Below are 15929 nucleotides of genomic sequence, written 5' to 3'. Positions count from 1 at the left end.
TAAAATACATTAGCATATTAAAAACAGAAGAGACTGAGTCTTGGATTCAGAGTCGGAAGTATCAGAAACTGAGGAGTCGGAGTTGGAGAATTTATCTACCGACTCCACAGCCCTGCTCAATATAGGTCAATTCTTGTATTCCAAGCAAGTATTTATGCACTTCATATTCTCTTTATCACTCTTCCTTTTGGATCAGATTCATGTTTTTCACACATAAATGTCCATCATCTACTATGGTAATATATATATATGCTAATAAATCTACATTTTAACATTAGGAGGCTAATTTATCAAAATTCAATTTCAAGAAAAAAAACATGTGCGACCATCCTGGGGTACATCTGTCCTCTCCCTGCTTCTTCTTTCTACGAGTGGGGGGTGTGCATACTCAGTAGAGTGAAAAGCAAAACTTTAACAAAAAGGCCCTGGGATTGTGATGAAAGAAGAAGCACAAGATGATTGCTCTGTAGTTCTTGCACAGAAGTAACCCAGGGCCGGTGCACTTTTCTCCTAACAGGAGGCCCAGCCCGGGGTATAAGGTAAGAGGTTACAATCACTGTGGAGTGGCTAACGTTTGGAACCCCTCCAGTGATTTAACCTTTGCTTCTCCTTTAAGAAAAAACTGAAACAGTGTAGTCAAGCTTGCTTTTTTCAAATAAAAGTTGCACGCCTGTGAGAATCAGATTGTATTCATTTTCAGTGAAGCTAAAAATCTCAAATATTTTAATGAAATGAGAAAATACATAAAATTGCTTGAGACAATTCCCATTGACTACTATAGAAAAAACGCTGAGCTGTGTAAAGAAAGTTCCCATAATGCCTCACTCCTGCACAGACACCCAGACCAAGTGAACATGCTCAGTTAGTAAGACTATGAGTCAGTTTCCTGCTGATTGGCTCAGATCCACATTCCTAAGGGGGGGAGTGAGTTCTTAGCATTCTTGAGGGAGGGGGGAGCAGGAAAGAGCTTTCTGCTCCTATTATTCCTCCTAACCTCCTCTCCTGAGTTCAGCTTAACCAGATGACGTGCCAGAGGGAAAATGACTGCCAGGTGACAGCTGCTATTTGATTTAAGAAAATGTGATGGTTCTCACAAATGATGGGTGGGAGAGATGCAGGCCAGAATCAGGAGATTCTGACAAATGCCAGTGGGGCTGCTGTAAGGTGCCATAGACAGTCACTATTTAGTGGGCTGTTAGGGAGCTTCTTGGTCCACTGTGAACTTGAAATGCCACGGCCTATTTTAAAGCCCATTCCAGACCTGGAGATATGTACCCAACTTACATACACTGTAGGAAAATGTAGGCTTACATGTCTTTTAGGAAAATTGTCTTCCAAGGAGTCCATAATGTGAATATATTAGGATGTTTCCCCATAAAAGTTGCATTTTTTAAGGTGGTTTCCTTTTGAAGCATGGTTCTCTGGGAGATATTTGGTGTAGAGAAAAGCAGATGGACTACCTATCATACAGGTATATACATGTAATCACTATGTGGGAAATAAGACCACTGCACATTGGGATTGAGTCTGCTTTGTGAAGAATTGGCATGCTGCATGGAAAAGGCGATACAGCAGGGATCCCCAATCTTTTTTATATGTAAGCAACATTTTTAATGAAAAAAAAGCTGGGGAGCAACACAAGCATAAAAACTTTGCTAGTAGGTGATTGGTTAATTAGTAGCCCAATGTGGACTGGCAGACTACTAGAGTCTCTGTTTAGCAGTACACATGGTCTTTATGCCTCCAAAACTTTCCTCCAAGTCAGAAATTCAAACATGGGCACCAACGTTGAGGCCACTGGGAGCAACATCAAAGGGGTTTGTTAGCAACATGTTGTCCCCGAGCCACTGGTTGGGGATCACTGCCATACAGTAAACTCATGCTGCCTTCAGTAATACAGGTATAGTTATCCAGAATGCTTGTGAGCAAAGGTATTCCAGATAAGGGGTCTTTCCGTAATTTGGAGCTTAATACCTTAAGTCTACTAGAAAATCAAAAAAACATGAATTAAACCGAATAGGACTGTTTTGCACCCAATAAGGACTAATTATATCTTAGTTGGGATCAAATACAAGCTACTGTTTTATTATTACAGAGAAAAAGAAAATTTTAAAAACCTGAATTATTTGTTTAAAATGGGAGAAAGGCTTTCTGTAATTCTGAGCTTTCTGGATAATAGGTTTCCGGGTAATGGATTCTATACCTGTACTCTGCTTTCTTGCCATACGCTCCCCTCTGTAATGTACAGAAATACTACACTTCCCATAGAGCAATGGGAAGTCATACATGGGGCATTAATACCTGCAGGCTCTTGCTGGTGGCATATATATTTGTATGTTCAAAACTGTGTTTGCTCTTGTAGAACATTCCTCTTTAGAGAATAACACAATATAGGTTGACCCTGGGCAGGGGTGTGTGTGACAATGCCCTTAGACTGTAAGCATGGGCTAAGTGCACAATCGTGCCATTTGCAGTATTTGCTCAGACTTTTAGAAGGAAAATGTCAGCATTTGTTTCTGCTGGAGAGTGCTATGTCTCCAGCTACTTGCAAACTTTGCTGAAATAGAGGTAAGCCATGCAAGTTGCATCCGTGTCATTTTTAGAGTGGGCAGGGCATGTGTGTTTCCATATACGCCCTCCAACTCTCACACACACAAAAGTGCACGTATGTGCCTGAAGGGAACCCTGCGACTCAAACCTGGTCATGGTGGGTGTCAAGGGTTCCCTTGCACCTGAAATTCATATGGGGCTAGTCATATTCTTCATTTCCCAGGATGTCACAACCATGTGACCTATGCTCTGATAAACTTCAGTCACACTTTACTGCTGAGCTGCAAGTTAGAGTGATATCACCCCCTCCCAGCAGCCGATCAGCAGAACAATGGGAAGGGAGCAAGATAGCAGCTCCCAGTAGGTATCAGAATAGCACTCAATAGTAAGAAGTCTAGGTCAGATTGGGACTCCTCCAGTTACATGGGAGTAGGAGAAACAATACTGCAGGGCTGTTTTAATTGCAGTTGAAATTAATCGCAATCAGTGCAGCCCTTCTAGGTGGATTTTTGTACACGTGTTCCTGAATGTCCAAGTAATCTGGTAAACCAATTACAGTATATTTGCTTATTCTAGTTTTTGGGACTGACTGAATGGCAGACACCCCTATTTCTGTTACCTATTATACACTAACAGGGGGGCCTTACTAAAGATCAGACCTGTAAGTAGAGCTTGAACAGCAAAAGTCAAAAGCCTGACAGCAGTAACTCATATGGGTGAACACACACTGAGCTACTTAGTAGCAGCTACTTGGCTACTAAACACCAGAAAATACCTTGCCATAATCAATACCTATATTCGCCTCTGCTAAAACACACGTAGAGACAGTTATCAGTACATAATCAGCTTTGTCTATTTTGTAGCCCTGACAAGTAGCTGCTACTAGTAGCTGTGTGTGTTTCACCTTGAGGCGTTTGAATATCCTTCCCTAGATCTGCCATACTGCCACATAATTCCCCCGCTCCCCCCATGGCGGTTCCAGTTCCACATACACACTCTCCCCTCCTCTTTCTCCCAGGCAGCCCCGCCTGACCCGGATGTAGTGAGCGCCGCCCGGCACTGCTACACTTTGGCCTGTGGGAGAGAGCGCTGTTCGTTCCTGCTGTATAAGGAGCCCCGAAGTAAAGTCCCTGGGGAAGATTCCACTAGGCACACACACTGGCTCAGAGGCAAGCAAATGTGCAGTGAGCCCATAGCGAACAGAACCGTGTCAGTATTAGGCACATAGGCAGCGCTGTGTCCGACTGAGCGCTATGACTCCCGGGCACTGAGAGCGCTGCCCGGCAACAGCCTCACTAACGCTACCTGCTCACAGCCGCTCCCCCCACACTCTCACCCACTTCCTAATTCGCTATGGCCCCTATGGGTATCCGTCTCTCCCCGCTGGGAATCGGAGTGTTCTGCTTGCTGGGGCTGGGAGTGCTGTACCATGTATACTCGGGCTTCCTCACCGGCAAGTTCTCAGCCTTCCTCCTGGGGGACAGAGCGGAGGATCCCGGGCCCGGGGAGGACACAGTGGATCTAAGGGAGCTGCTGGCTGTGTCGGTGCGGGCTGCGGAGCTTGGGGGGCTGGAGGTGAAGAAGGTCCGGGAAAGTAACTCGCTCAATGAGAAGGCAAAGGGCAAAACCATGGAGGGGGCGGACGACAAGATGACCAGTGGGGATGTGCTGTCCAATAAGAAAATGTATCACCTCATCAAAAATGCCTTCCCGGCCCTGAAGGTCAGTGTCGCCTAAACTTTTATATTCCGACCGACCGACACAGCATTGGCTCTTATATACCCCCCCCCCCCCCCATATAGTGTGTATCTGATACCCCCCCATATATAGTGTATCTGATACCCCCCCATATATAGTGTATCTGATACCCCCCCATATATAGTGTATCTGATACCCCCCCCATATATAGTGTATCTGATACCCCCCCATATAGTGGTATCTGATACCCCCCCATATATAGTGTATCTGATACCCCCCCATATATAGTGTATCTGATACCCCCCCATATAGTGTGTATCTGATACCCCCCCCATATAGTGTGTATCTGATACCCCCCCCATATAGTGTGTATCTGATACCCCCCCCATATAGTGTGTATCTGATACCCCCCCATATAGTGTGTATCTGATACCCCCCATATAGTGTGTATCTGATACTCCCCCCATATAGTGTGTATCTGATACCCTCCCATATAGTGCGTATCTGATCCCCCCCATATAGTGCGTATCTGACACCCCCCCATATAGTGTGTATCTGACACCCCCCCATATAGTGTGTATCTGACACCCCTCCCATATAGTGTGTATCTGATACCCCCCCCCATATAGTGTGTATCTGATACCCCCCCCCCATATAGTGTGTATCTGATACCCCCCCCATATAGTGTGTATCTGACACCCCCCCATATAGTGTGTATCTGAAACCCCCACATATAGTGTGTATCTGATACCCCCCCATATAGTGTGTATCTGATACCCCCCCATATAGTGTGTATCTGATACCCCCCCATATAGTGTGTATCTGACACCCCCCCATATAGTGTTTATCTGATACCTCCCCCATATAGTGCGTATCTAATACCCCTCCCATATAGTGTGTATCTGATACCCCCCCCCATATATTGTGTATCTGACACAGAGTATAAAAGAGTGTACCAAGTACAAGGCGCTGGTTTATAATATACTGTGTATAACTAAACACATACTGTTGGTAGACACTTTCCATTGGCCATGTATACTGTGCATCACAAATATCCCTTTTTTACACATATTATACATCTAGTACACAACTTCTTATTGGATCACATATACCCAGGAGAAACAGTTCAAATGTGTCTTTTCCCAGTATTTTTTATGGCTCCAGGCTGCGAGTTGTTCCAGTAACTTCCTTTGTTTAGTCATAATCCAGCACCCAAACATATGGTAGTGTGGATAATGGGCTGCACTGACATAGTCTGACTGCGCTCACTTACGCTGCTCTTCTATAAAAGCACTTTGCTATATGGGGCAAGCTCACATTCAGGCACAGGAACCAAATGCCCAATAGGGTTGTTTTGCCATCAATATAGATCCAAGCAGGTTACCATTAAGTACAAAGTAATGTTTATTTTTAAAGAGAAAAAGGAAATTGTAAAAATAAATAAATTAATTAAAATGATTTGCTTAAAATGGGTTCTATGGGAAATTGAATTCAATGGCTTTACAGAAAAGGGATCCAATAACTGTAATAGCATAATGGGGTTTATTTCAGCACATCTAAATAGTGTTGTGATAGACTGCTGCCAATTGTGTGACAACCCACTGGTTTTGTAATAAAAGTGACTGCACAGGTATGACACAATGTTGCACAACGGGTTTTGCCTTTGAATGTCAGACTTTCCAGGTCTGCAAACAGCAGATGCCATTGACAGCTGTCATGCAAGGGATGGGGAGTCAGGCAGCACTCACCTAGCACCTGGTGTCATTATAGAGGCAGCTCATCTTAAAATAAAACTTAAATTTCACGTACACAGTGGGATTCTGAGACGTTTTGCAATCAGTCTTTGCTTTTTTTCATTTTGCCGTATCTAGCCAGCAATTTTATTCTGGTCTTGGGCCATGACCTAAAAGTTGAATAATGCAAGTGGTAATTTGAAAACACTCCCCAATATACAATAATTACACATATTCATTATTAAAGATTTTCATATATAAAATCAATATTGTAAACATTTATTTATTTTATATTACGTTGAAAAAGTATATCAGAAAGGTACCCTAAAAGTAGGTCTGTATAGTTGCACAATATAACCAACCATGTACAGAAGGTTTCAAGGGGTAGGGTTCACCTGTCAAATAACTTTTAGTATAATAGTATAATTTGAAAGCTGGAAAAGAATCCGAAGAAGACAAATAAATCAAAACATTTACAAAATAAAGAATACCAATTTAAAAATTGCTAAGAATAGGCCATTGTATAATATATTAAAAGTCAACCTGAAAGTGAACAACCCCGTTGTTATTGTGTATAGTGGGACAGGATGGTTAGCTTTATTACCAGCATTCCGTCTGTAGTGCCTATAAATGAATTTCTCATCCACACTGGTAAATCACATGCTCGTGCATGATATACCCCTGGCACATTTTGCTTGATAAGCAGAACCTGAGAAAGTAAAATAAATATTTAATCTTACATTTAACCTTTCCACTGCTTCAAAGTATTCTCAGTGCTCCATGTTTCAAGTTTAGGTCCCGTAGTTTTATATTTTGCCACTAAAACTTTCTTCAGTTATTCAGTGCTTTCTTTCAGATCATAAAAGCTAACTTTCTGCATATAGCGATCTGCCAGTTATCTGCCCCCGTGGCAATCTTATTCTCCATTACCAAGGGCACCACAGAAAAACTCACCCACTGTTTATTCATTCCTATGGGATTTTTAGATGCGTATTTATCAAATGGCAAACTCTAACTTTCACCCATTGATAAATACGCTTCTAACAATCCCTTGGGAATGAATAGAGAATAGTTTAATTTTTCTGTGGTGAGCTCTTATCTTACATTTTAAAAAGGGTAAGAACCCACAGAGCAGGTAAACTGCTCTGGGAAGACTTTCTGCCAGCAACATCCAAAGTCACACAAAGTTGCCCGCAGGAGAAAACATCGCGTGACTTCGGATTACCAAAGCAATGCGAAGGGCTTTCCACCGGCATCTCCTATTGTTGCCATTGGAAAGCCTTTTCAGAGCAGTTTGTTGGCCATTCTCCATAGTCACACATTATCGACTGCAGTGTCCAAACTTCCCACCAAGGTGTCGGTGTTCCGACAGCATTGCCCAGGATTTGTGCTTTGTCCCTACTTTGCCAGCACAAATACAGATGTTTCCATAAAGATGGACTTTCTCCCCTACTCCCTAAAAAGTGAACAGGTCAATGTGACTGAATGAAGAATACAAAACATGCAGCTTAAGAAGCTCCTTTATGTTACTACATGTTATTACAGACTTCCATCAATGGATATATCATTTTATGGTTGTGTTTCCTTCTTTGCATTGAGCAGAGAAAGAGCAAACAGACTATTACTTGTGCTTGAACAGAATCCTGTATTCAGGTCTAGTCTTGCATTTACCCCAGAGAGATCTGAGTCACACTTGTCTGGGTAAGAAAAATATCCATTTCTACATGGCTCTTTTTGTAAAAGGTACAAAAGCATTTTGTAATATATTAAGCACAGTATTTTTTTGTTTAAAGGGGAACTCCACCCAAACACACCCACTTTTAAAGGAGAAGGAAATGTGGATATGCCCATAAGTACCTATAGATTAAAGGAATACTGTTATGGAAAACGTTTTTTTGCCCCTCAAAATGCATCAGTTATCAGAGCTTCTCCAGCAGAATCCTGCATTGAAATTCATTTTTCAAAAACAGATTTTTTAATATTTAATTTTGAACTTTCACTTGGGGTTAGCCATATTCTTCATTTCCCAGGGTACCACAGCCATTTGATCTGTGCTCTGATAAAATTCAGTCACACTTTACTGCTGAGCTGCAAGTTGGAGTCATATCACCCCCCTCCCATTCCCCTCAGCAGCCGATCAGCAGAACAATGGGAAGGGAGCAAGATAGCAGCTCCCAGTAGGTATCAGAATAGCACTCAATAGTGGAATGGAAATCCAAGTCTGCTTGGGACTCCTCCAGTTACATGGGAGTAGGAGAAACAATAGGTTATCTGAAAGCAGTTCTAATGTTTAGCACTGGCTCTTTCTGAAAGCTCAGACTCGGGCACAATGCACTGAGATGGCACATATATACAATATTACTGTACAACTAAAAAAACATACATTTGTGGTAGAGTGAATTATTTGCTAACAGTGTAATTTAAAAATAAAAGGTATACAGGTATAGAACCCATTATCCAGAATGCTCGGGACCAAGGGTATTCCGGATAAGGGGTCTTTCCGTTATATGGATCTTCATACATTAAATCTACCAAAAATGTAATAAAACATTAATTAAACCCAATATTTTGCCTCAAATCAGGATTAATTATATCTTAGTTGGGATCAAGTACAAGGTACTGTTTTATTATTACAGCATATTTGTGCCTCCTGAACTAATGTCATTTCCCTTCATTTCACTTTCTTACTTTTGCCATTCGTATTTAAATGATAAAGTGGTTCCTTTCCTTGTAGTCGCCATTTTAAAAGCCCTTCTGTCAATTCCCTCTTGCTGCGCCCTTCTATTGCACATGTGCAATTTTTTATTTTTTTTACCACAAGTATGAAAATTAAAAGAAGATAAACAGAAGTATATTACTGATAAGATTATGGCTGTTATTTTGAGGCAATGTTATTTAGAGACTTTCCATCTCCTTTAAGCGTTTTGAAAAGTAAACATAATTTCAAGCAACTTTGCAATTAACATCACATGATTTCAATAAGGAAAAGAACATCAGTGCAATGCATTGTGGGTTATGTAGTTCTTGCATGCTGTCTGGAAGCTGTGGAAAAGTTACAATTTGTAACATCAGTGTTTTAGACCTTCCTCCCCTACCAGGATTTCAAATTATGCAGAAAGAGAAGAACTCTTTTCCAGCTGGATTTCAGCCTATACAAATTGTATTTATTCACATTTGTGTGAAGAGTAAAGTGATAGGTATATTAGAAGTTTCTGTGTTGTGTGGGGCTCTTTAAAAAATGTTTTTGGAAGCTGGAGTTCCCCTTTAAACACCAATATATTGCTTTGGGAAATTACTATTTGCAGGCTTTATCTGCATTGCATCTTCACATTTAATGAGAACAGTGTTCCTTATCTGCCCATTTTCATATATATACAGTATATCCATACTGCCAGGCCACATTTACTGTCCAGACTGTTCAGCAGAGATGAAGTCGTCAGGCCCAATGGGTTGTCCCAGCTGAATTGTTCAGCCATGTCGGCCTCTGTATACCCAGCTTTACTGAGTTAGTTTTAGTATTGCTTGTTTTGACTGGGACATGCCCCACTTGCCCCAGTAGCAGCTATTTATGGTGCTCTTGCAAGTGATCCTTGGACAGGCTTATGGAAATTGTAAATACGTGGAGAATAAATATTTGGGACACACAATATTTACTCTTGGAAAAATAGAGATAAGTTAAAGTTTGCCCTTTCTTTAAAGGGGCAGTGTACCATGACTTTAACTTTCATTGTGTTGAACATGTATTTGCATTACAGTTTTTGAATGATTTAACCAGTTTGTTTTGCAATTTAATGTGTTAAGTGCTTAAAGGGGTGGTTCACCTTTACTTTAAATTTTAGTATGATGTAGATTTTGCCATTGGCCTTCGTTTTTTATTTTTTGTAGTTTTTCATTTATTTAACTTTTGCTTAGCGGCTGTCCAGTTGGTATTTCAGCAGCTGTCTGGTTGCTATGGTCTGGTTGCCTTAGCAACCAGGCTGTTTTTTATATGAGAGGCTGGAGTATGAATGGGAAGGGGGATGGAATAGGAAGAAAAGAAATAAAAAGTAACAATACCAATAAAGCTGTAGCCTCACAGAGCAATAGTCTTTTAGCTGCTGGGGTCAGTGACCCCCATCTGAAAGCTAGAAAGTGGCAGAAGAGGCAAATAACTAATAAGCTGTGAAAAATAAACCAGGTAGGCCAATGGCAAAGTTGCTAGGAATAGAACATTCCATGACATACAGGGTGACCCGGCCCTTTCAGTACTCCTTTAATCCATAGATGGCTTGCACACCAGGCGACAGTTAAAATCATTTATTCCAGATCACATTAAAAGCTGCCTGATGCATTTCGTCCACAAGGGACATAAACATAGGCTATATAAAACATTTACAACCACTCAATTTAATACACACATCAGGAAATGACATTATAAATCCCATTACGCTTTAACCATTTAATGCCTCCAGAAATTAAAGAAAGGTTTACACTCAATATTAATGTAAACAAGAGGATAACATTTTCTTTTTTTACTTTCATACAAGTTAGCGACATAATTCCAAATGCTATATTAAATATGAAACTTTCCCCCTGTTTTAAAGGCAAGGTTTTTTTCTATACAGGTATGGGATCCCTTATCCGGAAACACATTATCCAGAAAGCTCTAAATTACGGAAAGGCCATCTTCTATACACTCCATTATAAGCAAATAATTCTAAATTTTAAAAATGGTTTCCTTTTTCTCTATAATAATAAAACAGTGCCTTGTACTTGATCCCAACTAAGATATAATTAATCCTTATTGGAGGCAAAACAATCCTATTCGGTTTATTCTTATTTCAATATCTTAGTAATTTGCTTCTTTGTTTCCTATATTGGCTGTATAAAATAAAACGTAAATGAAATGTAGAGCACATGCTTGCCTAGTTGAAGAAAAAGACCCTAAATCAGAATTTGTTGAGTCTAATTAATAACTTTTCTTAAAAACAAAATAAGTAAACAAAATAAAACAAAATAAGTATTGCTTTATGTCCTGCAGGTGAACACTGAGGAAAAAGTTGAAGCAGATGATGAAGATGCGGTCTCTTGGGATCGTAATATTCCTGATGATATAAAGGAGCAAATAAAGACAAAACATGTTGCATCTGAAAGCATTACAATGTGGATAGACCCACTAGATGCAACACAGGAGTATACAGGTATGTGTTATATCTTAATGTTTGGTCATAGCTTTAGGTTACAACACAGTGGGGTGTCAATATGCTGCCCCCCCTCCTCAGAGAGGCTTTTGAAGAGTGCTGTACCACCATGATGGATTTCAGTTTATGGGCAAGGACCCGGGCCACAAGGTTACCTATGTGACTCACTGGGAGGTGCCAAATATATTAAAACCCCTAGGAAGTTAACCTTTGCTTCTCCCTTAAAGTGCCATTGTAATTCAATTTCCTCTGTGGTTGTGCTGAAATGGTGTCACTTTATGGTATAAATAAGGGAACCCTGGAATTACCAGCATATATAGGCTTCCCTAGCGTTCAAGCATGGCATCGGGAAGGGCTAAAAGTTGCCGCGTTCGGTGAAAAATTTTCCCCCCTAAAATTTAACCCTTTCCAAATGCTAATTTGTGCTACTTAGGATTCTGATTCGGTTTGGCCGAGACCGTGGATTTGGCCGAAACCTAATCCATCAAAAAAAAATGCTGGATTCTGCCCGAGTCCCGAACCGAATCCGGGATTCGGTGCATCCCTAGGGAATATACAACCCTTTTAAACTTTTATGTGCTAAAAGAACCCTTTGATCCAGTAATGTGGTCATTAAGGAAAGACTCTGTGCATGCTCGTGTTATGATTAAACGGATCAGTTACTTGCACTTTCCATTCAGCACTTCCTAGATATCATTGCATTTATGTATCCTGTGCATGGGCATGAGGTGCCAGACTGTGTAGCATAAACAAGATTTTGGGATGATGCAAAGCTTAACAGTGTATAAAAAATGGCAGCTGTCTGCTTGCTGTGATTGTATATTTGCAAGACTTATATATTTGCAAGATTTATATAATTTATGTAGTGTAAATAAAGTTTATTTTGCTCAACTAACATGATAAAAAGGGATTTGGAATAATTATTAAGGTGACAGGTCTCCTCTAAACTAGAATTATACTTACATAATGCTCTGTAGCAACTTTGGGCGATTGGGCGACAGGCACTGCACCGGAGGATCTTTCGGAACTGAAGCTTTTTATCAGTGTCTGCAGTTTAAATTTACGCTTAGAAGCGCTTCCTTCTTCCGGTTTTGTTTTGTGTGCCCATTTTTAAAATTAGTTCAGAACAAATGCAAAATGGTTAGGTCCTCCATTACTATGCTGACTTCCAGTTCAGGAATGTAGGCTGCCTGGCGCCCTATCGCCCTGCTGCTACGGATCATTTTGTAAGAATAATTCTATCTGAAACTTTCAAAGAAAATCCAAGGGAGGGAGTATTAACAGTTGCTCACCATTCTGAACTATGGAGGAAAGGTCATATAAGTTAAGGAAATTAGATAATACACATCATTTGGGTTGCTTGTAATACTGATTATACTGTATTATGATTTTTCTTTTTAGAAAATCTGGTAAACTATGTGACTACCATGGTATGTGTCGCTGTAAATGGCAAACCTGTTATTGGCGTAATCCATAAACCTTTTACAGGTTTTACTGGTAAGTGTTTTTATTTTTGCTTTTCCTTTACTGTGTCCACTGATGTATGATGAGTTCCTGCTAGACAAAGATATCATTGCTCATTAGAGAGGTCTAGGAAAATGTTAGGGGTAGTCTTTTAGCATTTAGGTGAGAATCACATTGGGTTTGTCTGCAGTCTCGAGGCATACGCAACCTTCGATATTGCTCATTTTATTTTCAGCTGCAGCTTCTCTTTGCTTTCTTTCAGCTAACCAATGGAAATCTTCTCAGGGCCAATCATTTTCTATTTAGTAGAGCTGCAGGGTTATTAGTATGAATGGACCCTCAACTGCTTAATACATGTCAAGATAGTTGAAATTGTCCAAACTTTCTGTAGGCCAAGTTTAGTGCTCGGGACCTGGGGACTCGAGATAAGGGAACTTTCTGTAATTTGGATCTCCATACCTCAACTACTAAAAAACCATTTGAACATTAATGAAACCCAGTTGGATTGATTGGATTGGATTTGATTAAAATGGAGTCTCTGGGAGATTTCTTTATATAACTGGTTTCTGGATAATGGATCCCATTCCACATAAATACAAATGTGCTAGGAGGAGGCCAATTCTTTTCAGTTTTGGCAATACATACAAAGCATGCTGCTGACATATGGATGTTTTGCTTTACAAGTGAACTAATGAGTTTATTTTTTTTTCTTGATAGCATGGGCCATGTTGGATGGAGGTTCAAGTATAAAGAAACGAAATTCATACAATGAGAAAACTCCCACTTTTATTGTGTCACGTTCTCATTCGGGAGAAGTGAAAGAGGTCACCCGGCAAACATTTGGTAACAAGACAGAAATCATATCAGCAGGAGGAGCAGGTACAGTTTGCTGTTGTACAGGATCACAGTTTGGGGTGCTCGCTGTAGACCAGGGGTGGGCAAGCTTTTTGGCTCAGGGGCCACGTTGACTTAAAATTTGACAAACGGGCCAGGCCAGGCCAGCATTACGATGTCTCTGCTTCTCAGTATGGGAACTTATACTAGACCTAGGGGCTGATTTACTAACCCACGAATCCGACCCGAATTGGAAAAGTTCCGACTTGAAAACGAACATTTTGCGACTTTTTCGTATGTTTTGCGATTTTTTCGGCGTCTTTACGAATTTTTCGTTACCAATACGATTTTTGCGTAAAAACGCGAGTTTTTCGTAGCCATTACGAAAGTTGCGTAAAATCTTGCGATTTTTCTGTAGCGTTAAAACTTACGCGAAAAGTTGCGCCTTTTTCGTAGCGTTAAAACTTAAAAGGTGTGAAGTTTCGCGGAAGTTTTAACGCTATGAAAAAAGCGCAACTTTTTGCGCAAGTTTTAACGCTACGAAAAATCGCAAGATTTTACGCAACTTTCGTAATGGCTACGAAAAACTCGCGTTTTTACGCAAAAATCGTATTGGTAACGAAAAATTCGTAAAGACGCCGAAAAAATCGCAAAAAATACGAAAAAATCGCAAAATACCGATCTTTACCAAAAAAAACGCAATCGGACTCATTTCGACCCGTTCGTGGGTTAGTAAATCAGCCCCCTAGTATGGGACCATATAGAATATACTTATTGGTTTTTGTGAGCATATTCAACATGATAAACAGGAGATGTTTAGAAGAGAAAAGGTTATGAGATAAAGACAGAAAAGTTCACTGGTTCAGATCTGTAGGCAGTTGTTAACAGATTTATAAAAGTTAGGGAAAGACATGCAACAAAAATATTATAGCTCCACCTCTAGTGTTGCCATTGCTCAAAGGCAGAATCAGAATGGAGTATTTTTAGTGTGCCTACAAAGAAATACATGGACTCCCCACAGTGTTTTATTTCAGACAGCAGTTATCTTTTCTTCCCCCTTCAGAATATAATATAATTCCTGTTTATGTTCCAGGTTACAAGGTTCTTTCACTGCTGGATGTGACTGATGATAAGCAAGAAACTGCTGATGTGTATATTCACGTCACCTACATTAAGAAGTGGGACATTTGTGCTGGCAATGCAATCCTAAATGCACTTGGAGGTCAAATGACTACTCTTAAAGGAGAAGAAATTATGTACACAGGATCAGAACTGAATAAAGGGGGGCTGCTAGCCAGCATTGGAATGGACCACGGTGTGCTTGTTGAAAAATTATCTGAAAAATTACAAGTTAATGCTAAGAAACCAGCCAAGTAAAGGATAACTGAAATAAATTCCTACATTGTGCGTTATGACTTTGGCTTGATGTGTTAACTAGAATACGCGAGGCCAGCATGTGAAAGACAGGGAATTGCAGTGCTGCTCTAATATGGCAGTGAAGGACTATGGGCTCCAGGAGTTTTCCTTCTGTATGCTTCAGTGCAAGGTGCAATATACTGCAAGTACCCCAACTGTCTTATTTGGACTTCAAAGACATTGTTGGCTTTGGATATGGACGGTGCATTTCATGAACATGTAAATCTGTAAAGTCTGATTTCAAGCAGAATATGAATAGAAGTTTAATTTTGCCTAATTAAAGTTGCGTCAATAGACGGCCTTTATTCTTTTTTTTTTAATTCCAATTTCTCATTAGCCTGATTAACAAAAACAATCATTGTGCCTTGTTGCTGACTTAAAAGTATAGACATCTTGCGACTTAAACCTATCCTGATGAATACAATGTTTTATTCATTGTAGTGTTTTTGTCTAGAGCTTGAATAATGGGTTTTTTTCTGTTCAAGTAGCAGCCACGTCTGTATTGTATAGAGAAATACTGCAAAGTCATTACTAATTAATAATGCATATTCTATCACATAGGAATTCATTGTTTCACCAGGACTGTGTGTACATCTCATTGTAGGCGCACTGCTTCCCTACACTCCCTTAACTGTGTGTTTTCTCTTTGGGTTTTAACTGCAAATGGAACCTATTCAATTTTGGAGGCATTCTAGATGTTAATAAGATAATAAATCACTGTCATTTTGATTTCATGTTCTTTTTGTTCATTTTTTGTTATAGAGATGTATTTATAGATTCAGATAAAAGGGATGCTGTCATCATAATAAAGAGGTTCAATCGATGCCTGAATTCAGTGTTATGTACAGTCATTCAGTCTTCAGAAATACTTTTTTTTTTTTTTTAAATTATCAGTGCTTTTTTTTGCTTGTTTGGGGAGTGGGGAAGGAGTTGTGTAACTTTTGGTAACACATTGACTGTCTTTGTGTCCTTTCAGGAAAAAAATACTGTAGTTATAACTTGCTTTGTGGCCTGCATTCTAGATACAGTATTGGATTTAATTGATTTAAAAAGC

The 15929-nt window shown here is 40.0% G+C and overlaps 1 protein-coding gene across 1 annotated transcript; it reads left to right on the top strand.

Annotated features, from left to right (window-relative positions):
• Window positions 1–3888: 3888 nt before the first annotated feature.
• impad1 (inositol monophosphatase domain containing 1) lies at window positions 3889–15604 on the top strand. The gene is given in 5 exon segments (NM_001016215.3): window positions 3889–4272; window positions 11002–11161; window positions 12563–12658; window positions 13343–13504; window positions 14553–15604. Coding segments are annotated over 5 exon segments (1071 nt in total). The 5' UTR covers window positions 3889–3903; the 3' UTR covers window positions 14837–15604.
• Window positions 15605–15929: the final 325 nt, after the last annotated feature.

The sequence above is a fragment of the Xenopus tropicalis genome, chromosome 6 (genome assembly GCF_000004195.4).
Source record: "Xenopus tropicalis strain Nigerian chromosome 6, UCB_Xtro_10.0, whole genome shotgun sequence".
Classification (NCBI taxonomy): domain Eukaryota; kingdom Metazoa; phylum Chordata; class Amphibia; order Anura; family Pipidae; genus Xenopus; species Xenopus tropicalis.
The sequence above is the reverse complement of the archived record's forward strand: the minus strand, read 5'-3'. Positions and strand labels throughout refer to the sequence as shown.